This window comes from Pongo pygmaeus, chromosome 1 (assembly GCF_028885625.2).
Source record: "Pongo pygmaeus isolate AG05252 chromosome 1, NHGRI_mPonPyg2-v2.0_pri, whole genome shotgun sequence".
NCBI lineage: Eukaryota > Metazoa > Chordata > Mammalia > Primates > Hominidae > Pongo > Pongo pygmaeus.
Genome location: NC_072373.2, coordinates 142,951,377 through 142,976,952, shown reverse-complemented (window position 1 = coordinate 142,976,952; position 25,576 = coordinate 142,951,377). Strand labels below are relative to the sequence as shown.

Sequence of the window (25,576 nt, the reverse complement as noted above, 5' to 3'; positions counted from 1 at the left end):
TGGATAAACATTTCCATTCCAAAAGGGAGAAATTGGCCAAAAGAAAGGCATGGTAGGCCCCACACAAGTCTGAAACCCAGCAGGGCAGTCATTAAATCTTAAAGCTCCAATATAATCCTTGACTTCATCTCCTGCATCCTGGTGCAAGGGGTGGGCTCCCAAGGCCTTGAGCAGCCCTGCCCCCATGGCTTTGCAGGGTACAGCCCACATGGCTGCTCTCATGAGTTGGAATTGAGTGTACCTGCAGTTTTTGCAGGCAAAGCGTGCAAGCTGATGGTGAGCCAACCATTCTGGGGTCTGGAGGGCATAATCACCGTCCCACAGCTCCACTAGGCAGTTCCCTGTTTGGGTCTTTGTGTGGGGTGAGGGCTCCAATGCAACCCACTTCTGAAATCTAGGTGGAACCTGCAATCTAGGTGCAATCTAGGTGGAATGCAGGCTCCTTCATGCTTGCATTCTGAGCATCTGCAGACTTAACACTACCTGGAAACCACCAATGTTTACAGTTTATGCTCCCCCAGAGTGGTGGCCCAAGCTATACCTGGACTCCTTTGAGCCAAGGCTGGAACTGGAGTGGCCGGGATGTGGGGAGCAATGTCCCGAGGCTTCTCAGGGCAGCAGGACCCTGTGCCTGTCCCCTTAAATCATTCTTCCCCCCAAGGCTTCTGGGCCTGTGATGGGAGGGGCAGCCTGGAAGATCTCTGAAATGCCTTTGAGGCCTTTTTCCCATTGTCTTGGATATTAGCACTTGGCACCCTTTTAGTCATGCTAACCTCCTTAATAAGTGATTGCTCCACAGTGTTATTAAATTCCTTCCCTATTCCCTGCCCTATTCCCTGGAAAATAGGCTTTCCAGTGGGAGTGGTTGCTCATGCCTGTAATTCCAGCACTTTGAAAGACCGAAGTGGGAGGATCATTTGAGACTAGCCTGGGCAGCCTCATCTCTACAAAACATAAAGTTAGCCAGGTGTGGTGGCATATGCCTGTAGTCCCAGCTACTTGGGAGGCTAAGGTAGGAAGAACACTTGAGTCCGGGAGGTTAAGGCTGCAGTGATCCAAGATCCAGCCTGGGCAACAGAGCAAGACCCTGTCTTTAAAACAAAAAAAACAACAAAAAAAAGGGGCTTTCCTTCTCTACCACATGGCCAGGCTGTGAATTTTCCAAATGTTTATGCTCTGCCTCCCTTTAAAATGTAAGTTCCAACTTTAAGTCATTCCTTTGCTCTTGCATTTGATTGTAGCCTCTTAGACACAGCCAGGCCACATCTTAAATGCTTTGCTGCTTAGAAGTTTATTCTGCCAGATGTCCTAAGTCATCACTTTTTTTTGAGACAGTCTCACTCTGTCAGCCAGGCTGGAGTGCAGTGGCACGATCTCAGTTCACTGCAACCTCCACCTCCTGGGCTCAAGCAATTCTCCTGCCTCAGCCTCCCGAGTAGCTGGGACTACAGGCGTGTGCCACCATGCCCAGCTAATTTTTGTATGTTTAGTAAAGATGGGATTTCACCATGTTGGCCAGGCTGGTCTTGAACTCCAGACCTCAGGTAATCTGCCTGTCTCAGCCTCCCAAAGTGCTGGGATTACAGGTGTGAGCCACCACACCTGACCAGTCATCACTCTTTAAGTTCAAACTTCCATAGATCTCTAGAACTTGGACACCGCACAGCCAAGTTCTTTGCTAAGGCATAACACAGGTGACCTTTACTCCAGTTCTCAGTAACTTCTTCATTTCCCTCTGAGACCTCATCAGCCTGGACTTCTGTCCATATTTCTGTCAGCATTTTTGTCACAATCATTAAACCAGTCTCGACTTAAGAAATTTCAAAGTTTCCCTCTTCTTCTTGTCTTCTTCTGAGCCCTTCAAATTCTTCCAACCTCTGCCCATTACCCAGTTCCAAAGCCACTTTCCCATTTTCGGGTATTTTTATAGCAATACCCCACTCCTTAGTACCAATTTTCTCCATTAGGCCATTCTTACATTACTGTGAAGGAATACCTGAGATGGTAATTTATAATGAAAAAAGCTTTACTTGGCTCATGGTTCTGCAGGCTGTGCAAGCATGGCACCAACATCTGTTTGGCTTCTGATGCAGGCCTCAGGAAGCTTACAATGATGGCAGAAAGTGAAGTGGGAGCAGGCACATCATAGGCAGGAGTGGGAGAAAGAGAGTGAAGGGGGAGGTCCCAGTCATTTTATTATTATTATTATTATTATTATTATTACTATTATTTTTGAGACGAAGTTTTGCTCTTGTCACCCAGGCTGGAGTGCAATGGTGTGATCTCGGCTCACCGCAACCTCTGCCTCCCGGGTTCAAGCAATTCTTCTGCCTCAGCCTCCTGAGTAGCTGGGATTATAGGCATGCACCACCATGCCCAGCTAATTTTGTATTTTTAGTAGAGATGAGGTTTCTCCATGTTGGTCGGGCTGGTCTCCAACTCCCAACCTGAGGTGACCCGCCCACCTTGGCCTCCCAAAGTGCTGGGATTACAGGTGTGAGCCACCGCACCCAGCCCCCAGTCTTTTAAATAACTAGATCTCTAATGAACTAACTGAGCCAAGAACTCAGTTATCACCAAGGGGATGGTGCTAAACCATTCACAAGGGACCTGCTCCCATGATCCAGTTACCTCCCACCAAACCCAGCCTCCAACACTGGGAATCACAATTTCAGATTGAGAGAGGGAACAAATATCCAAACCATATCACTATGTAGTCTGCAAAACCTAAAATATTTATCCTCTGGCCTTTTATATAAAACGTTTGCCAATCCCTGCCTTAGAATAATAAAGACTATTGCTCTATTGGGCATTTTTGAGGAGATGTTAGTTGTATTTCTTTAGTATGTTTCATAGATTCACAGAACTTGGAGGGTTCTCAGAAACCAATTAATAACTGTTCCTCTCCCCCTCTGTTTTTTTTAATAGTTTGAGAAAACAAAATTGAGAAAGGTGAAGCCACCAGCTCAAGATCATACTGCTACTTAAATGCAGAGCTAGAATTTGGATTAAGGAATATTCGTGCTAAAAAGAACCCAAAAGTATAGTTTATTTTGGATCAAATCTCTGTTAATAGCATTAGCTGACAATGTAAATGAAAATAAAAGATTCTTAGCAGAGCCATTATCTATTTTCTGTTCCTCAGAAATTTCAGAAAACACTTAGCTCACAAAAACTCAAAACTCACACAATAAGCAGTAAACACAAATTGTTTACACTTTACTAGAGAGCTCTTAACAGAATTTAGAGTAGTTTAAAAAAGTTAAAACACACATTAAATCATATGGGAGGGTTATATGTTTCTTATATCCATATACATTTTTAAAGTGCCCTTAAACTAAATTGCTCATGTTAAGAGTCCTCTGGTAAACTCTGAATTAGCACTCATAGTTGAGCAGAAACTGGAGATGGAAGCAAATGAAATTAGAAACAGGTGTGCCTCCCACAGGATGGCAATAAAAAGGCAGTGAGGCTTTGGATATACATGTGTTTATCTATTTTCTCTGTAATATATGGTGTCAGAGGCACCAGAAACACTCAGCAGATTTCACAACCAGGTTTTAATTCCTTTTCTTTGGTTTCAGGAATGTGGGAAGCAGGTGGGCTATGGATCAAGCCAAGTATAACCTAATTAATGAATATTTTCTTGTGGGAGTTACTGAAGAACTTGAAGATTTTATCATGTTATTGGAGGCAGCATTGCCCCGGTTTTTCAGGGGTGCTACTGAACTCTATCGCACAGGTATATAAAGGAAGGGTTTCTTTTTAAAGCTTTCTTTGGTTTGGTTTTTTGGTTTGCAACTTGTAAATATGTGATTTGAAGTTTCTTCAGTGAAACACAACAGATAGCTCCAGAAAGGCAGGTATCTTGTCTGTTTCTGCTCACTATTTTCAATTGAGTAACTGTGAATTAGGTGAAAATTAGAAGGTACTGTAGAAATAGTGGAATGTTACAAAGTACAGAACAAGCCATAGAAATGTATAGTATTCAGTAATGCCAGATATCAAACATTAGGCCTGTGTATTAGTCCTGCCTACTACCATTTTAAAGTAGAGGTGTGATAGTGGAACTGAAGTATGCCTAAGCCATGTTTTAGCAGCCTCAGCCATATCATGTATCTGAAAGTGATAAGCTAATTGTGTTTTTGTTTTGTTTCATTTTTTGCTGTTGCTTGATAAGATGCAGTCATAGGAACTCTTTTCCTTGAGGATGCATATGCCCTAGCTTCTAACACATAATTTTAGAGAATACAGATTATGGGAAAATAGAATACAGTTTGGCAATAGATATTTTATCAAAAATAAACTAGTCTCAGAGCATCAAGCACTTGAAAATATAGTGTGTGAGGTGACAGCCTACACTTTACTGTGTGCCAATCCTTACATTTACTATTTGACACTTCATTAAGTCTTTACTAGGTTAAGGATTAACATTCTAAAGGACTGAATCATGGCTCTAGTTTGATCAAGGCTCCGTTTTTACCTGAATTATATAAGACAATTATGTTACCTGTTCTTTAATGTGTCATATTAACCACCTCTTCAAATAAAGAGGCATTGATCTTTTGTGTGTTCTCCAAGAATTATTTACCTTTCCTTTTTTTTCCCCTTTGTAAGTAGGAAAGAAATCTCATCTTAGGAAAACCACAGAGAAGAAACTCCCCACTAAACAAACCATTGCAAAACTACAGCAATCTGATATTTGGAAAATGGAGAATGAGTTCTATGAATTTGCACTAGAGCAGTTCCAATTCATCAGAGCCCATGCCGTTCGAGAAAAAGATGGAGACCTCTACATCCTCGCACAAAACTTTTTCTATGAAAAGATTTACCCTAAGTCGAACTGAGTATAAGTTGTGACTATTGGATTCTTGAACTAAAATTTTGACCCTGTCTTCACCTTTGTTCTCAGCTCCACAGTCTGGATTGCTGACAGTAGGTGTATATTACAATTTGTATCAAGCCAAATTAGGAAACAGACAGTAACATCAAGGAAGTAGATACTGGCTGGCATGTCAGTGTTCTAAGTTTCAGATATTTTTATTTTTCCTGGCTAAACGTTGGTGAAAGTTATAACCTCCTGCCTGGGAGAAAATATACATCACCTAAAATGAACTTATGGCAGGTCTAATCAAAAGGCTAAATACAATTTCAGAAAAGGTTCTGATACTCTTGTTTTTGATAAAGCATTTTTTCAACTAACCATGAATGAAGATGAGTCCATTTGCCTCTTCTGCCTTCACTGAGGGTTTGGGTTATACACCTCTACTGAATTGTGTTAATAACTGTTTGGCAGTGTGTACTTTGTTTTTGTGAGTCATGTCTCATGAAATTTATTGGAATGTTTAATCATATTTGCTAAGAAATGTTTCTGCTGTAGTTGGATTTGCCCATATTTATGTAGGTGGTTTTAATTTTTTAAATGGTGATTAGTGTTAAAAATCAATTTAAATCATGACTAATATGGTAAAAAGATAAAGCATCAAAGCAGTATTTCTCATTCCTGCCTCCTCAATATCTAATATTGGGAAGATACTTCAAAGAATATTGAGATTGTCTGAAGTTTTAGTTAAGATTTTCACACATTAATATCAAAAAAGTAAGTTTAATATTTGTTTCTCCATGGGTTATTTGTAAAGCTGTAAACTGAGATATCAGTGACACCGTATTATGACTCCATTAGTGAGCTGTGGTATGGGTAGGATTTTCCTACTTCTTCTGTACTTTTACCTGTAGACTATTTTTACTAAGGTGCTTTATAATGTGTTTTAAAGCATTGCATTTACAAAAAAAGGAAAATGCTGTAAATATTGCATATTTTATGTATTTGGACCAAAAGGTTACAAGTAATTAGACAAAAGTGGTTTTGCACCAATTTTATGTCAAGTAAAACCATCAGACCTACTGTTCTTGTATTTCTCATTTACCTTTACTGTTAAGACATCACTGAAATGAACTTCAATAAGCTTTCAATTTTGATACACAGTTCATTATTCATAACTTGAGGCGGTAATTACAGTGGAATGAGTACTGGACAAGGAGTCAAAAAACTTGATTTCAGGTCCTAGCTCTACCATTTACCAGCTGTGTGATCTTGGGCAAGTCACTTAACCTCTCTTTGCCTCAATTTCCTCATCTTGAAATGAGGATAATAATACCTGCTGTACCTACCTCACAGGGCTGTTGTGAGGATTAAATGAGATGGCATGTGAAAGCACTTTGAAAATTGTAAAGCGCTATATAAATGTAAGGTATTATAGAAACATCTTTAACATATAGTTTCATACCATTCATTTTTTAACAAAGAAAGGGAAAAGTCTGCTTGTAAGCTCGTTGAAAAAGTTAATCTTGATATAAATTTGTGTTTGATAAATATCCTCTCAGTGTTTTATCTTCCATGTTTCAACAACTATTGAAATATGAAACGCCTGTGAACTCTTAAAGCTTCATGAGCAGCTGCTTGAGTTCAGGAAGTTTCCTGTTAGAAATAGACTTTGTTAGTTGACTAGGGTCAGGGAAACTTTGCTCTTCAAATTTGAAAACTGTTTCTGTTTTTATTTTACATTACTATTCAGAAATGGTAGCTATTTTATACCTATGGTTTAAGTAAATATTTCTGAATAAGGCTTCACCAGACTGTAAGCATTTTAGGTAGATTGCCTTAAAGGTTATGGGAGGGCATGAGAGAACACTTCTTATGAGAAAACATTTATAAACAAACTAAAGAAAAACTAAAAGAATGACAGAACAATCATCTTAGCACCCTTTCCTCACAATAATATAAAAATATTAAAAGAACATAGGCAGGCTTGTTTTAAATTTGGCTTTTTTCTTTCCTTTTTTCAAATTGACTTTTATAGGTATTTCCTGAAGGTGTATACAAATTATTTCCTCGCCCAAAAGTAAAGCACCACTTCAAGGTGGGGTTTGACATTACCTGCTAATGAACAAACCCCAGTATGCAAGTTATTCTTGCACCACATGCTCAAATCTTCTTGAGGTGCATTAACTCTTTTAGGTAACTAGAGCAGTACTTGGTGAACTAGATCAGGAGGTCAGTAAACTTTCTGTGGAAGGGCCAGAGAGTAAATATTTTAGGCTTTGCAGCCCATACGGTCTCTGTCACAGCTAGTCAACCCTGCCATTGTACCACAAAAGCAGCAATAGACATTATGTAAACAAATGAGCACAGTTATGTTCCAATAAAACTTTATTTACAAAAACAGATGACATCCCAGATGCAGACCATGGGCTACCAACTATTGCACTGGCTAAATCATTATTTATGGAGAAATCATCTTTGTGTCTGTACTCTAGATGCCTAAAAGAGTTTATTTACTTCTAAAAGCTCCTAACTTATATCCAAAGAATTGCTTTCTGATTCGTGTAGTCTCTCCCACAGATTCATAAACTTTTATGACTTATATTGTTTCCAGGTGGGCATGTTTTCTTTCCCAGTTTAACAGTTCAGAATAGGGGCATTTGTTTTTATCATATTTTAGGGTGGGTTAGGAGTATCCTTTCTGGAGACTGAGAAAGGGGTGTATTTAATTCCATCAGGTCCAGTACAGTACTAGGAGTCATAATACTTTATAATCAATGAAATAAATAGAACCACTGAGACAATAATGTATTTTTTTAAAGTGGCAAATGTGGTTTTCTTTTTTCAGCCTTTGTGCTTTTTCAGTATTTTGACCATAGGGAGATAATTTTTTTATAATACAAAAGTAAATTAACGACTTGGAATTTTAAAGATAATGTTATGTGTGTATGTGAAATATATATACATATATATATGTTTATTTCCTAAAAGAAGAAAAGATACCTTTCTGTTCAACTTGTATCAACTCCTGTTTTCTAATTGCTGTGAAATGGCAACTGTTGATAAATTATTGTGATTGTTTTAAAATCTAATGGGAAGTAAAATATATTTTGATTTTACCCAGCTTTAATCTGTAAAGTAGCACTTAAATATATCTGATAGCAACACTTAAGATATTGCATGGGGATTACTTTCCTATCATCCATGTGCATTTGTGCAACTTCAAACATATTGGGTGCTTCTGAATTCCTGATGATTGGATTTAAGCTATTGAAAATTGGATAATTTAAACTTACTGATTTTTATAATTTTCTGATCTTAAAATTTGGTTAATGCCTATAATCTGTTGCTTTTTCTCACTATGTGTCCTATTGGAAATTCCTCAAATCGTTGGTGCCATCAGTGATTTACAAACAATATTTTGATATTGCAGATGACTTGCTTACTGTATTTGCATTGTTAGAAAGAAAACAGTTTGTAGACTGATTTTTTTTTAATAAAATCAAATAATTCTAAAAGCGCTAGAGAATTTAACTAAAAGCTGGTTCCCAAATGCATAGGTGGCATTTTAATTTAAATTCAAATCTACATAGAGAACATCTGTGTAAATCATCTAACTGGATTTTCCCATTGGTCATTCCCAAACACACCTATGGTCCTAGAATCCTTATGAGAAGCACCCTGTAACCTTTTATGTGGTTTGCCTTTAAGAGGCCCAGGTGCTTCTCCTTTATGATTTGAGTTGGCCTCTTCATAAATTAGTGCTGTTTACTTTCAGAGGAAGCAGAGAAGTTGCTCTTATGTTTTTGCATCCGTTTACCCTATGCAAAGTTGCTGTATGATGCCAACTAAACTGCTCTTTAGGCAGCCTTCTGAGGAGAAAAGCAACCCTGTTTCAAATCCACTGCCAATTCAGCTCCTCTGGAGTGGAGCTTTCTGATTTCTTGCAGCAGGAATTTTAGAGATTGAAATGAATGATCATTTAGTCAGATTTATCCTGTAATTTCATGCAGCTTTGTGGCCTTTGCAGTACTATTTATAAAATGGACCCTGATGGTGATGAACTCTTTAGAACGCATTACTGTTAAGCCTGTGTTGAGACATTGATGCTGTCTATCTCATTTTTTAGACAGTTTTTGTAGCTTTCTATTGAGAGTCAGGTATGTGAGCATCTCTGAAGCAGTGTTGAATGTAATTTTCGGAAACATGGATTGTGTATTTTGACTTTTATTTTATAAATATACAGCTCAACAGTGCCTTTTCTTTCCTCATAGTCCTGTTGGAAGATGCTCACTACTTTCTCTCTTCTCTCTCCCTGCCCTCCCCCACTCCATTCAGTTGATTCATTTATGCAAATTCTGTTTCCAACTTGAAACCATTTTGTCACATCTGTTGGAGAGATAATCGCTCCTTTTCCTTAACATTCTGCCAGCTTTCTGATGTTGAAGTGTTTCAGTTGACTACCTGATGGAAAAGCTATAAAATAAACAGTGGGAAGGGGAAAAATTGGTGTCCTGTTTTAATATTTTCTTTTGTAGCCTTGACACTGATGGACATTTTCCAAGCTGACTCAGTGTTCAGTGTCAACTTAACTCTCAGATAGTGTTGCCATCAAGAAAGCATGCAACATCATTGGTTTCTAATGATTTTATGGCTTGTGACAATATTTTTTCTGGACTGACATGCCTCTGCTGCTTTTGCTTTGTACTTCATCGCTGGTAATAAAATTTCAGATGGAAAACTTACAAAATATATACTTAATTAGAAGAAAAAATAAAAATAGAGAAAGGGCTATTAGGATAAAAAAGTTTGAAAGTAACTTAATCTAACATTTATGGCACAGTTTGGACATATCCATAATATTTTTTTGGGAACACACATTTCTGATTTTTTTTTTTTCCCTTAAAGAAGAAAGTCTCAATTGCATTGATTTTCAATTCTTAGCCACTGGCTCATTGCTTTGAGCAATGCTTGATTGATTCTATTTATATTATATGATATTGGGTTGATAAAATACCAGTTCAATGATGAGTTTTCTTAACAGAATTTGGCTTGTACTTGCAGTGGCTGAACAAAGAGCATGGTTTGAGAGTCAAGGGGATCTGCATTTAGCAATGTGATGTCAGTAAGTGGACATAACAGGATTGTTGTAAAGGTTGGGCATGATGTGTGCAAAGTACTGGCCAGGGTAGACTATAACTAATGGCATTTATATGCTGTGCTGGAATATTGTTACCAAGCTGATGTGCCGTTCTCACCCTACAGAATACTAGTTTTGTCATTTCATAAATGATATTTTTATAAATATTTTTGAATGACTGTACTTTTTACTGATTATCTTAATACCGCCTCACTATCTTAATACCGCCTCACTTATGTACCTGTAGCATAAATATTCCTGGTCCTGATTCTTGCTGTTCTTTCCACATACAAATCATTCATTTGTACAGATTCAAGGGGGGAAATGCTGACTGTTCTAGAGAAGATAGGATTTGCTTATTCCAGAAGTGACTGAGTTCATGCCTTAGTATATTTGAACAGTAAGGACTGCTAAATAGTACACACATAAAATTCAGGATCACAGGAGTAAAATGATTTGCACTCTTTGAACAGAAAGGACAGCAGCAGTGTAAGGAATAGGCTCTCAAGCTAAAAACTGAGAACATGAAAACCTCTGAGGACCTGACTGCAGTTGTCAAGAAAAGTAGAGATAAGGTTGGGGAGAAGCAGACAGATCTCAGGGCCAGAAACGCCAACATTTGGTGACAGGTGGGATATAATCAATAAATGGGGAATGAAGGTATTAACTTGGGTTTGTAACACAATGCATCTGTGCAAATTTTCAGCACCCCTTGCTTTTGCCTCAATTAGGCAATGATGATTACTTCCTGTGTCAAAGCTTATAAAACAGACTAGTGTTTTCCCAAAGAACCTAGGATCACAAAGAAGGAATTCATTATCTCCCTATCAGATGTTTGGCTTCCTTGCCTCTTTTGCTCTTCCAGATTTTGTGACCTGGGTTAGAGTTTAGAAAGAACTCCCTAGAAACTTTTCTGATGTTCTCTGGTTTGATGACGAAGGCTTCTAATGAAACACACCAACTCTAAGCCTCTACCTCTACTTCTCTAAACCTGAAGTTTAAAAATGAAAGTCATGCCTGGAAATGTTTCACATCATTAGCACTGACAGCGTTTACAGGGAAATAGAGAAAACGTATATGGATTAATTTTCTTTTAGATCAAGGGTGTGGGCAACGAGATTTCTAGAGCCTTCAGCCTGTCTATCGGTGATGCTGGAAAAGGAAGAGGATGAGCTTAAGTGCAGCAACTGACCCCTGTCTAGGTTTTCTTGCTAAATACGCCCTCCATGAAACAGACAACGTAAGTATTTTGAACTGTAAGAATGTTAAAGAGGGTGATTATTCTGGGACTCTAGAATCAGTTCATCCTTTTCTTTCTCCCTCTCCCTCTGCTCTCCTTTCTTTCCAGTTTAAAATCACTCAGTCTCTTAGAAATTTAACATCAAAGAACTGTCAAACTTGCTAATTTGTGATTTTTTAAGCATGTGCCGCCTTAAACTATCAAAGCTTTAACCTGTATCTAATTAAATATTAAAATCTGGCAAAGAGTAGACCTACAGTCCCCAAGTGATCTGGCTTCTGAACTTTGTTTTGCTTTCACAAATGTGAACAAATTTGACCTAAATCTGGGTATTTCATGTAGCATCTTGAGAGATGTATTTAAAGTGCCTGTGGCAATAACATTTCATTTGTACCCATTTTGATGATTCTGGGTGCCCTCTTGATAAGGCAGCCAGGTTGTGCTGTAAAAAAAAAAACAATGTAGAGGTTTCAGTCTTAGGTATTTGAAACTGTTGGATCTCTCAAAATTGATTAGCTGAAATATACCTTTTCTGCGTAACTGAACTCACCAGCAATTCCATTTGAAGTGGGCAGAGCCTTTCTGAAAATGGCTGATCAGAAATGAGTGACATTTTATTCAACCAAGAGTTACCAGAGACATTTTTTTTTTCCTTTAAAAGTAATTTAAAATTCGCCAGAGGATTACTAATTAGGTCTCTTGGCATAGTATGGTTATCTGATCAGACTGTCATGCCCATAAACAGTGAAAATGCAGCATGTTGATCCATTCATGTCTGTTTTTAAAGGAGGCTGTGGACTTTAAACTCCTCTCTCGCAGGCTTGCCTTTGTTTCGTGTGGGGGCTCTTTGAATAACACCTTAGATGAGAACAATGTTTAAGAAGTAGGCCAGTTATATTTTGCTTTTCTATTTCTACCATGCTAATGGCTCTATTTGATCGTTTAATCACTGATCCAAATCCAGATGGAATTAGATGCCCCTTCCTGCTGTAGTCCTGCAGTCAGACAGTCTGTAATATTTGATACGGATCTTCTGAGTGGACAAGATGAGATTAGATTAGTCTCTCTGGGAGCCAGCCCTATTCATTTTCTAAGAAAGTTATACTGGAGGCCTGAGGACTGCCAAGAGCAAAGTGGAAACAGAGCCCAGCCTTTTCCTCTTATCAAGATCCACAGTGGTTCCACATTAAGTAGTGGAGATTTGAATAATGAATTGGATCAGAATCCAGGAAGGAGGTCTGTGCCACCCACAATTGGAATATGAACTTCATGTGTTACAACTTTATTACCTTTTCTTATTTTAATACATGACAAAGACTGAAATCTCTGGCATGGAGTCAGTGGCAAATTTTACTTTTGTGGGTTTTTTTTTTCTACATTTAGTATTTATTGAGCCCCCACTGTTTGCCAGGCACTGCACTACAGGCTGTCTCTGCACCATGAGCTTTAACCTTTCAGTAATCCTCATATTCAATCCTTTACAACTGTTTAGAACTTTATAATTTATAAGGCGCTTTCATTTCACATTTATCCTCTCATTAGATTCTCACGTGGAAGGGTAGATACCATTAGCCTCATTTTACAGTTGAAACTGACACAGCTAGGAGGTGGAAGATGGGCTCCCCAGCCCTCAAGATTCCTAGTCCATCAAACCCTGATGCCCTTCCTGCTATGTGCCTGTCTCTCAAAGTGAGCAAGGGCTGTAATACAGATTAAACAATTGCAGTGGTTCTTAGGCTGTAATCCCATCTCTGGACCAAGTGTCAGTATCCTCTAGGAACTTGTTGAAAGGCAGATTCTTAGGCCCTAGCCTTCTGAGTAGGACCTAGCACTATGTTTATTAATAAGCTTTCAGGTGGTTCTGACCAAGACTAAACCACTGGATTAGAGCACCAGTTTACATATGAGACGACTGAAGCTCTAGCTGAGCTTAACCCAGCTGGTTAAATAACCTAAGGCCTCTCATAACAAAAGTTATGAACTAGGATGTGAACCCAGGTCAGTCTGGCTCCAACACCATCTGTTTTCTACATTGGACTGCATTATAAACTATAGTGTATCTTATATATTTCATTATTGGTAAATTCCTCTCTGAAATATCGTTTTGGGGGACAACAGAGCAGGTCAATAAGAAAAAAGTCCCAGTGTGCTCTTCTGGAGTAAGGCAAACAATGCCACCCCTTCTAATGAGTTTCTGTTTTCTGTGTGAGGTGAACGTGGGGGCTAAACCTCAGCGTGGCTACTAGTGTTTTTAGGAAATTCAGGGACAGAGCCAAGAATCCAAAATGGATACCCAAACTAAGTGCATTTCATCTGGACTTTCTGGTCCCAGTGTTCCTTGGTCATACTTAATAGTTTACTGTGATGGATTTAATGGCAAGAGGGCTCCTTGCCCTGGCTTGGCAATATCTGTGGAGCCATGGGTTGACATAGTGTGGGAATACTTGTGGCTACTTGGAAATCCCTGTTGCTGTCATCATTGACAGTGCTTCCCAGCCAAGATTCTTAGTCTGTGGTCACATGTGAACTCTTCCAGTCATGCGGCTTAAACAGAAGTGCCCACCTGTTTCTCACAAATTCTACCTGCATTTTTTTTTTCTCCTTGAAGCAAGAGCCCAGACCAAGGGTTAGTCGATAGCTCAAGGGACTTCCAGGGAAATCAGAACTGATCTTCGTGCATAGCAATGCCTATAGGCTTCCTTCCACACACACTGAGAGATCAGCAGGGCAGTGGACTGAGCCTTTGGGTGCAATGCATTTCCTCAACACATTCTTTTTGGAAGAGGAAGATTGTTGCCCATGTATAGTGTACTTCTTATGTGCCGGCACTGTACCAAGTGCTATGCATTTGTTAACACTCATTTCATCCCCCCTTTTTTTTTAAGAGAAAGAGGATCTCACTCTGTCACCCATGCTGGAGTGCAGTGGCACAGCCATGGCTCACTGCAGCCTCGAACTCATGGGCTCAAGTCTCAGCCTTCCAAAGTGCTAAGATTACACTCGTGAGCCCCAATGCCTGGCCTCATTTCATCCTCTTAATCCTCTGAGGAAGGTACTACTAGTAGCCCCATTTTACAGATGAGAATGAATTAGAAGTTCAGATGCTTTCTTACAGTCACGCAGCTAGAAAGCGGTGGAGCAGGATTCAAATCCAAGTCTAGCTGCAAATTTTCTGCTCTTAACCATCGTGTCGCATAGGCTCTGACAGCTGTGACAGGCAGTGGTGGGGGGTTGTTTTGAAAGTCTTGCCATAGGCTGGGTGCAGTGGCTCACACTTGTAATCCCAGCACTTTGGGAGGCCCAGGTGGTGGGGATGACCTGAGATCAGGAGTTTGAGACCCGCCTGGCCAACATGGTGAAACCTGAGGTCAGGAGTTCGAGACCAACCTGGCCAACATGGTGAAACCCTGTCTCTACTAAAAATACAAAAATTAGCCAGGTGTGGTTGTGTGCGCCTGTAATCCCAGCTACTCAGGAGGCTGAGGCAGGATAATTGCTTGAACCCAGGAGGTGGAGGCTGTAGTGAGCCGAGATCACGCCACTGCACTCCAACGTGGGTGACAGAGTGAGACTCCCGTCTAAAAAAAAAGTCTTGCCATGTCTTTTCTGCCTCTTTTACACAGCCCCACAGGGCTTGGCAACAGGAAAAGCATGACCTAGGGCTATGGCAGTCACCCATGTGGGCTATAGCTATGGCTGCAACTCAGTGCAGCCTCCAACGACTAGGACTGGGAGTTTGGAGGGGCAAATTTAGGCCATTTTGTTTTTTGAAATGCTTCCTCCTAGTCCCTAAATTCATTCCCAGGTCAATAAATGGCAGTTAGTTATTCGTGGTGGTGGTGATGTCTAAAGACTAACAGGATCATCAGTTCCCAGCGGTTCAGCCAGAGTGTTTTGTGAATTCTCCCAGGGCTCTCTGGTTTTAGCAGGGTCTCCATGTGCAAACCTTGCCTTTGCACAACAGCCACCATGGCAGGAGGTTGACCAAGCTGTTCTGGGGAGGTGAAAGGTGCCGAGAAGTTGATGCTTCCTCCTAAGTGCTGTATGGAGCAGGCTTGGCCCAGATCCAACATGGGCACCCAGCAAAGGCTGGTTGTCTCCCGGTGTCCCTGCAGCCCTCCCAGCCATCCCCTCATTTCCCTCTGTGGCATGCTGCTTACAGCTCTCTCCCTCCACATGCCTGAGGGCCTTTCTGCAAAGAGGGGTTCAGAGATATCCATGACCAGCCAGTCTAACCTTTTCAGGGTGGGAGGGCAGAGCAGAAGTTTTACAGTGGATACAAGGCCTGAAGCCAAAGGAGTAAAACCTCTGCCTCATGGGAGTCCAGGCATGCTTAGGCAGGAGGGGTGGCAGGTGGGTAGGAGAGCCTCCTGACTCCAGAAATCTCACTTCATAAGTGGCACCTGCTCTGAGCTCTCCAGATATCCCTGAATTTGGTTTTACCCTGTGTTCTTGCCTCTTCCTGTCTCCCTTTTCCTCCTCAGTCCCTCACCATAACATTCCTTTTGTGTTTAGGGAGATTTCCTAGCACCTCCCTGGCTAACAGATCAGATCCATCTGAGTCACACTGAGCCTCCCATTTAGTAACTTAGGCCTCTGGAGTCCGGGTGGCCCAGGCTTCATGCCAAACCCACTACTGCTGATAGTAATGCTATTATAATGGCTTTTATACTTAAATCCCCTTTCTTCCAGGAGCCCCAAGGTCTTTAACAAATGCAAGAATTACACTATTGTCCAAAAAATAGAAACTGAAGGAAAATACATTCCTTATTCCAAGTCTACTCCTTCATGGCATTACATAGTTGCTTTGAAGGATGGATCTTTAAAGATTCATAAGCTTTAAAGAGTGGGGTGGATAAAAGAGAGAGGCTTTCTTACTGCCCGAGGCCCCACCAGTTTCACCATCTTATCTTTCGTTGGTTTTGCAGCTCAAAGACCTTGAAACTATATCTGGATGAGTCTAATAAACTGGTATCTTAGAAGAAGACATAAGGTTCAATATGAAGATGTTTGGCTCTCATACCCCCAGAGGTTATGGGCCTAACAGATGCTCACTGAGCTCAGCTTGTCATTGCGTGGTTTAGGACAGACAACAAGGATGACCTACGACAGATACCCTGAAGGATGGAGTCAGCTTAAAAGGCAAGCATTAGGTTTGGCTACACACCCCTATCCTTAGCACCTGTGAAGATCTCAGAGTGCAAAGAGAAATACAGATCATGGCCCACTCCTCTATGCCTGGCACTGCTGGGTGCAGAGGAAGGGAAGAAGCACCAGGGGTGGGCTTGGCCAGGACGTGCCTTCCTTTCAAGGGTCCAGCCACCTTGTTTAATGTAAGGGAAAGAGAATTCATCTTGATGCCAAGCAACATAGCTTCCCGTTCTGACTGCACCTTTTCTCACCTGGCATTCCCTCAATGTCCACCAGGTTGCTTTCTTTCTGTTGGAGGAGAAAATGCTATCTAACTTTAAGTATTAAGATCTGATCTCCTGACTGAAACTCATTCTTCACACTGATGCCAGAAAGAAAGTTTCTGTCTTCCAGAGAGAAAGTTCATGTTGCTTCTTCCCTCAGAAAGTCTCAGTGGCTTCCCACCCACTGTGGGAAGAGGTGCGGCTCCTTTAAGGTAGCATTCAAGACCTTCTATGCCAGGTCCCTAACTTCCCTTTCAGCCTTGTTTACCACCACAGCTCTCTGGTAGCCTGGACCAACCAGGTCACTTATGCCTGCTTTCATACCTTTCTCTCTGTTCTTCTCCCAGTTCTCTATGGAAATCTTTCTCACCATTCAAGACCTAGCTCAAACAGCATCTCTCTGGGACAGGTTCTTTGATCCTGAAAGTCAGAATTTACTGTTTCTGTCACTACACTCACAAAGCCCATTGCTTGTTCCTATGTTCAATAATAGTGATGTGGGAAGCACATGCTTTTTGAATAAGACAGACTTGAATTTAAGTCCTGGCTCTCTCACCTGTCATGTGCCTTTTGGAAAATCACTAATCTCTAAGTTTCCTTGTTCTACCAAAAGTAAAACCAAAGCCAACTTCACTGTATGTGTTGTAAGAATTGAATGAGGTCATAGCTCTAAAATCCTTGGGAGAAGAACATTGTGTGTGAGCTGAAGGCGTCAGCATTCCCTAACATTGTGTTCTTGGTATTGTCCACCTGCACTTCTTCCCCTTAGGTGGCAAACTCCAGGTGAAGGCCTTTTCTGGCTCTTGATGTTGACCCCATCCAACTCCAACACCACGTCTTGTATAGGGACACTCACTAAACATTTACAACATTGAAAGCACTTAATTTCTCAGTTCCTCAGTTTCTCTATCTGGACAGTAGTGAAAAAGAATAGCAAAAAAGAACATTCTGGGCTCTAAAGAAAAACTCACCATATGCCCCTCCCAGGACGGAGCCTATTGTTAATTGGAAAATAAATAGTTCTCAACTGAGCATGTCTTTTCCTTTCATGGGGCCCCCTGCGATGCTGTTTGGGAGACAGTTACAGCTACTTTGAGGATAATAATGACTGCCCCAAACTCCTTTGGAAGAATGTTGGGAAGATAAATGAGATAATCCACTTGAAAGCTCTTTGAGCTCTTATGAAAAAGATACCCTTGAAATATAGGATACAGGTGTGCCTTGCTTTGGTATGTGAATTTTTGAGATTTTATAAAAATCTGAACCTACAAAACAGACAAATTAAGGGGTGAAAATTAGCATTGCAAACAGCCTCTTGGTTTGACAGAAAGATTCACAGCAGGATCCCTTTAAATAGCCAGCTCCCCTGGTGCATCTAAAATATGACTCAATCTATAAAGAATTTGATTTACATATACCCAGTCAGGAACAGTTCTACTACAGAGGAGGAAGCACATATGTTTTGTATAATAAAAATCGATAACTTTGGGGGTTTAAAAATATAAAATATTTCTTTCTTCTCATCATCTTTAACCCTGCAGTTAACACTTCCACTGCTAGGAAGTCACTCTGAAAAACAACTGCATGTTCTGTAGAGGCCGGGCCCTCACGAGCACAGCTCCAGGAGTGTGCAGGTAGAAAATGGCTGTTCAGCTGATGCCCATCACATCTAAATGCAACTTGTCGTTCCTCATTGGGCTAAAGCTTTTTTTTTTTTTTTTTGAGACAGAGTCATGCTCTGTCGCCAGGCTGGAGTGCAGTGGAATGATCTCAGCTTACCGCAACTTCTGCCTCCCGAGTTCAAGCAATTCTTCTGCTTCAGCCTCTCGAGTAGCTGGGACTACAGGCGTGTGCCTCCACGCCCAGCTAATTTTTGTATTTTTAATAGAGACGGGGTTTCACCATATTGGCCAGGATGGTCTCGATTTCTTGACCTTATGATCTGCCCACCTCAGCCTCCCAAAGTGCTGGGATTACAGGTGTAAGCCACCGTGCCTGGCCCATTTATTTTTTTTTAATTTTTTTTGAGGTGGAGTCTCGCTCTGTCACCCAGGCTAGAGTGCAGTGGCGCAAGCTCAGCTCATTGCAACCTCCATCTCCTGGGTTCAAGTGATTCTCCTGCCTCAGCCTCCCAAGTAACTGGGATTACAGGTACATGCCACCAAGCCCAGCTAATTTTTTTGTATTTTTTAGTAGAGACGGGGTTTTGCCATGTTGGCCAGTCTGGTCTTGAACTCCTGACCTCAGGTGATCCACCTGCCTTGGCCTCCCAAAGTGCTGGTATTACAGGCATGGGCCACTGCGCCCTGCCGGCTAAAGCATTTTTAACTTAATATAAGATTGAAAGCAAGTGGTAGACCTCTGACGTCTGAAAAAGTAAAGGCCAGCCTTATTTAGAAGCGGAACGATATTTAGCAGATGCAGGAGCTTCTAGAAATGAGTGAGCTCATTGTTCAACTTTCCTCTTTGGGAGTCTCTCAGGGGTGTGTGTGTGTGTGTGTACATGCACGCATGCATAACAGCCAGTGCTTGGAACAATCTCCCAAAGATGTCCACATCCTAATTCCCAGAACCTTCACATATGCTATGTTACATGGCAAGGGGAAATTAAGGTTGCAGATGGAATTAAGTTTGCTAATCAGCTGACTTTAAAATAGGAAGATTTTCCTAGATTATCCAGGTGGGCCCGGATTATCTAGTGTAATCACAAAGGTCCTTAAAAGATGGAAGAGGAAGAAAAATCAGTGTCAAGTGATGCCATGTGAAAAAGACTGGCCTGTTCAGTGCTGGCTTTGAAGATGGAAGTGACACCAGCCTAGTGAGACGAGACCCATTTGGACTTCTGATCTCAAGAACTGTAAGGTTATACATTCGTTTTGCTGTGAGGCACTAAATTTCTGGTAATTTGTTATAGCAGCCATAGAAAACAAATCTGGTAGTAGGGAGGTGGGTGGTAGCAGGGGTTATTGCAGCTTCACTGCATATTTCATGCTGAGGAGGCCCGTGTAAAATCTCTGATTGTTTTTGTAATCATGGATGCAAATTCATATTCAATTGCTACAGGCCCCATGTGTCTAGAACCACATTCTAACCAACAGGCGAGATGCAGGGGAAAACAAATATTGTGGGCTGGCCCTTGAACCATCCTGTGTGCCACACAGGAGAAGACCTAGAATTTCCTCTAATGACAATGACTGCTTTCTTCTGGTTAACTTCCCACTTGTAGGTTACCCCACAAAGCCAATGGCACAAGTATGAACAATTCCAAGTTCCTCCCTTCCTCAAAATTACTGTGTCTCTAGGCCCCTCCTCTGGCTTCAGCAGCTCCCTCTCCATGCAGAGCCCTGGTTCTAGCCGACCAACCGTCTTGGAGCTCCTCTATGCCTCCCAGCCCTTCCCTTAGTCCCTCCAGAGCAACAGGATGTGGTAAGCTGGCTGGCCTGCCTGAGCATATCCTAGAAAACAGTTTGTGTTGGAGGAGCAATGGAACACTGCTCTGCCTTTGACAGCCTCCTGACCCCTGAGGGTTCAACAGCTTGTCTCCCTCACCTGCCCCTGGTGGGTTGCCCTCTTGCCACTTCCATTGATGACCCCTTTGCTCCTTCAACTGAAGTCTGCACCCACTCCCACCTCCTCTCACAGCCTCAGCTCATCCCTGATGACTCAGATCAAGTTTCCTTAGGATGAAATGAAGTGGGGTGAAGATTTGTCTGCTTCTTAGAGTTCAGGGAATATCCATAACAATCTAACAGTCACACCACCCTGACCAACTGTGTGACCTCATCCACATGAGGAGAAGGCAAGAATCTCAACAGCTGAAGTGTGCCAGAAACATTATGTTTTATTTTAGTGAATCCTTGTAATTTCCATTTCAAGTCCCCATTTGGCTTGCTGATTGACAATTTCAGTTACTGCTAGATAGTCTTTCTCTCGCTGGGGGTTGTGTCTTCATTGTAGGTGGCTTATTACTATCACAACAGCCTCTGTGTGTGTGTGTGTGTGTGTGTGTGTGTGTGTGTGTCCATGCATGCACAGAGGGGCCCTCTGACCCAGGTTGTCCGTCCACACCAGCCTCCCAGGTCTGTATCACCCCATCCCACCCTTGATCACTGATACCCACAGGTTTGTGGCTGCCCTCTCTCACCCCCTACTGCAAGGTCTGTACAGATTTGACTCTTTCTTAACTACTTCTGTGCCCCCTTTTGAGGGCCTGTAGGGAATTCTGCTATGCCTCCACCCCATACCCCATGCAACTACTCTAGGGCTGTGGGAATTCTATGGGGCTGTCACAGGCCTCTCGATCCAGGCACACCAGGAATCATTTTCTACTCTGCTGCTCCTGTCCATGCTGAGCACCCAGGAAACAGACAGTGGTGTCTTTGCTCTTCCATCCCAGAACCTCTTTTGTTGTTCTCTTATTCCCCTCCATCCTCCAGCGGGCAGCAGTAATGCAGCTCTTTCTCAGGGACCCCACTGAGGAGTCCTCTCTTTCCTTCTGCTCTCCTTTGGAGACTCCATCTCATCTTGGGTGGCTAGTGGTGTGGATACACCAAATCTTTTATATCGTAGACAGACTTCACTTTTGAATCTCAAAACCCAAACAGTTGGATCTTGAGTGCTTTAGTTCCACTGGGACAACTTTTCTTTGACATAGAAATGCCACATGTGGGAGGGTCACAACACAACAGTGACACTAGTGAATATATCTCCGTGTTCTCCCCATACGCGGCAAATGGGTGCAAGATGCTGCCTGCCACTCGCTGTGCAAAGACTACCCACACCAGGAAAAAGCAGAGCCTGTGCTCCATGAATCTGCAATCACGGGCATCTAAGCTTAGAATATCCCACTCTGTTGCAAGTGAAAACATGTAGGTGTATCTTTTTGGCCCAACTCAAAAGGTAGATGTTTTCTCCCTTTTGTTAATACAGTCACTTGGCAGTTTCAGCTTTCTATGAACATTCTTCTGGAAAAGAATGTCAGCTCGTTGTGTAGTTAAGTTTATTCAGCATATAAATCTCTTAAAATCCATGCCCTTAAATATTTATGGTCATGTGGGATATTATCAGTGTCAGAGATGGGCAGCGTTGAAGGCATTTGGGGTCAGACTACTTTCTTTTAATCTTCTCCAAACATTTTAGGTTGGCAAAACTTGAATTGCATTTTGCCAAGCCCCTGTGCCTGTAATTTGTAAACCCCTGTGTATTTTCAGGGAAATGCAGTCCATATGTTTCTGATTGATTTACACTTAACTCATCTAAACGTTGTTTTGTTAGTGTTATTTGACGTCCAAAGGCCCTCAGAGCCTGTTTACATCTGTCTAAGCTGCTCGTTTTCCTCCCTGAGACTCAGGAAGATCTGTTTTGCCAAGAGTAAACTAAGTCGAATACCGCACCGCCCCTCCCCGCCTCCACCCCCTAGGATTGGATCAGACTTGGGTGGAATCTGACAAAGAGCTGAGGAAGTTGCACTGGGCTTTGAAGTTGACCAAACACTCTACCCTACATTTCACCAAGAGGAATCAGAGCACAAAGCCTCCCCCTTGGGGACTGTGACCAATAACACGAATACAGAGACCAGATCCTAGGCCAGGCCAACTTCCCAGCCTGGCCCTTTTCCTTATGGCACTGACATTCAGCTGCAACTAGCCACCACCGACCTCAATAGGCCCTTCCCTTACGACTCCTTCATCCAAACTTCAGTGGGAAGGGTGGAATAGATTTTATACAGTGAATGAAAGCAATCAGGCCTCTTGCTAGATCTGTGACAACAATCTCATAGAGCAAGAGTGTGGTTTTAAAATGAAGCAAAAGAAATCCTTAGCTAGTGCCCCATTTCACTGAACCTTAATTTTAGATAGCTTGCATTTGCCTTGCAAATGAGTCCACAAATTACCAAGCCACAAGCATTTAAAACCATCCTGCCCACTGTCAGAAGGAGTATGCCTGGCAGAACCAATGAGGCTGGCCCCCTACTGCTCCACCACAGTAAAAGTGAGTTATAGGAGTAATGCTTGAACTGAGATGGCATCCCACAATTTTGGAAACGTGGTAACTAGGGATGGGGACAAACTCACTGCAACTTTATGATTCGACATTGAGGGAAATGGCGCTTTGTTTTGAAAGAAGCACGGTGGCTCACGCCTGTAATCTCACCACTTTGGGAGGCCCAGGAGGGCAGATCATGAGGTCAGGAGATCGAGACCATCCTGGCCAACATGGTGAAACGCCATCTCTACTAAAAATACAAAAATTAGCTGGGTATGGTGGTGCATGCCTGTAATCCTAGCTACTGGGAGTGCTGAGGCAGGAGAATCGCTTGAACCAGGGAGTAGGAGGTTGCGGTGTGCTGAGATCATTCCACTGCACTCCAGCCTGGTGACAGAGCCAGACTCCATCTCAAAAAAAAAAAAAAAAAAAAAAAAAAAAAAGCAGCACTTTAATGTGTATTTGGTTGTGTTCAAGCAAACTCTATTTGGAATGGACGTATTTGAGACAAAGAGCAGCCAAGTAATTCTGTAAAATAATATGACGGGTTGTCTTCTCTATATGCAGAGTTGCAGCTCAGAAATAATTATTTCATTGGACTTGGAGGACCCTCTGGGAGATTTCTCTCTTTTTTGGACCCCAAAATGTATCAGGGAAGCCAGATTCTAGGTAGAAGGAACATGGTCAAAGCATTTGGGGAAAAGCAGGCTGGCCCCTGAAATGTGGGACAAATTAGGAGTTAAGGACAAAGATAGTTAGGACTTCCTATCTCTAAGGTTTAAGCTTTCTGTTTCTATTTTGTAATTCCCTTCTGCTATCTTTGAGCTTTCAGAAAATTTCAATCAATATTACAGTTTGGTCTTATGTTCTGGGAGACTAAAGGAGGGGTCTGGGTGTATGCAGTGGGGGAGCCAGCGACCTGGAGAAGCCAGGGGTGACTTAGAGGAAGTAGAAAACTTGTCCATCCAGGGCAACCTGATGTGGCAAACAGGCCTGATCTTTGGAATGTGGATGCATTCCTGGGTGATTCTTAGAAACAACTGGGGTAGGAGAAGCTCACTAAAGACTGGCTTTCCTGCAGCCTCCTGGGATAGGAGCTAAGGTTGTAGCTATTTGCATGTTAAGGGAAGAGTCAAGCCTTGAAGGCTGGAGAACTTGGGGACATGAGTATCACATCAGTGTTAACTCTGGTGTGTAGCCAAGTGGCCATATTTGCATGTCTCACTTTCAAACTGGGCAGCAATGGTGCTATCACAAGTTCCCTCCTGCTGGAGCCTCTGCAGAAGGCCAGGCAGGCTGCTCTCCCACAGTCATGTGAACAGATGTCCTCTCCTGCCTCCATGAACCATCCAGTGTGGTTACCTGGACGCCATTATATCCCCCTGCCCCACAATAGTGCTTTCTCTGGACTGCATTTTAGCGTGAAGCCATCATCCTCCACTGAAGGCTGAGAAATGCGTCTCCTGTAAGCATGTTGTTGAAGCTGCCATTTGCAACCTTAAACGTCTCCTTTTGGTGGAACTCTAGAGAAACTTCTTCCTCATCTTCGTATCAGAAGGAGAAGTAGTTCAGCTCCTCAGAGCCTGGCTTTTTTTTTTTTTCTTTTCTTTTCTTTTTTAAGTCGTAACTTTTTAGAATTGTGGTAAAATGCACACGACATAAAATTTACCATCTTAACCGTTTTTCTGTGTGTAGTTCAGTAGCTGTCAGTGCCTATACTGCTGTGCCACCATCACCATCATCGATCTCTTGAACTCTTTTTGTCTTCCCAAATGGAAACCTTGTACCCGTTATACAATAACTCCCCATTCCCCTTCTCTACACTTCCTGGCAGCCAGCATTCTGCTTCATCTCTCTCTGTGAATTTGACTCCTCTGGGTACCTCCTCTAAGAGGAATCAGACAGTATTTGTCTTTTTGTGACTGGCTTATTTCATGGTTCTGGTTTGTTATGATCGCTGAATTCTCTAACAAATCAGATGTCTCTCCTCCTCCAGCTTTTTGCTTTGCCATGGCAGCTAGAAAACAAAGCCAAATCTCTGCCTGATCCAAAATAAGCATATGTGCTAGAAATTTTTGATGTAGCTTCATCCTTTATTCCATTTTTTATTTATAGTCTTGTGTTTTTTTAAAAATTGCTGACCTACCTGTGATTTATTAAATAGTTCTTTATAGAAGGCATCTTTAATCCTCTTTGTAATAAAGAAGAATGTACATTTAAAAATACAGGTTGAGTAGCCCTTATCCAAAATGCTTGGGACTAAAAGTTGCTGACCCACCTGTGATTTATCAAACAGTTGTTATAGAAGGCATCTTTAATACTCTTTATAACGAGGAAGAATATACATTTAAAAGTACAGGTTGAGTAGCCCTTATCCAAAATGCTTGGGACCAGGAATATTTCAGATTTAGAAAATTGTTGGGGATTTTGGAATGTTTGCATTATAAAATCTGACTCTGAAATGCTCCAATGAGCATTTCCTTTGAGCATTTTGATGGTACTCAAAAAGTTTTGGACTTTGGAGCAGTTTGGATTTGGGATACTCGAATTTGGGATACTCAGTCTGTATTAACAAGTAGTTGATGGAGGGATTTAGGGGATTGGGTCAAGCACATAGTGAAGTGGGTTCTCACAGCCGACGTGAGGCTCATCCAACCAATTGCACCCATTCTTGCCCCTAGACGGCACCTCCTGTTGCAGGTGCAGGCAGTGGGGCTGCTCTCACTAATCTCTTCTTCCATGCTGACCCCCTCCGCTCCAAAGTCAATGAATTCAGATTACAGATTAGAAGCCCAGGAACTTTTCTTATAACTAAATGTACTGGTCTAAGCTAGTGGGTTTCTAAAAGTGTTCTGTGTCTTGCTGCCAACACCTTGGTCTTTTAGGGACCCCACTAAACACTTTCTCTTGGAAGTTCCTGGCATCCAGGAATAGGCTAGCCACTCTGACCAGTGGGCTTTCACGGGTGAGACTGG

At 41.9% G+C, this 25,576-nt stretch overlaps 1 protein-coding gene across 2 annotated transcripts in view; it reads left to right on the top strand.

Moving 5' to 3' along the window:
* Positions 1 to 7,945, top strand: part of HS2ST1 (heparan sulfate 2-O-sulfotransferase 1) — a 200,920-nt gene extending 192,975 nt beyond the window's left edge. Inside the window, exons 6-7 of one of the 2 annotated variants that reach the window (XM_054477653.2) lie at positions 3,585 to 3,742; positions 4,621 to 7,945. In XM_054477653.2, the coding sequence (XP_054333628.1) occupies positions 3,585 to 3,742; positions 4,621 to 4,847 (385 nt within the window). In that variant the 3' untranslated portion in view covers positions 4,848 to 7,945. Of the gene's footprint in view, positions 1 to 3,584; positions 3,743 to 4,617 lie in introns of both variants that reach the window. The other variant, XM_054477642.2, reaches the window with a different exon arrangement.
* Positions 7,946 to 25,576: the final 17,631 nt, after the last annotated feature.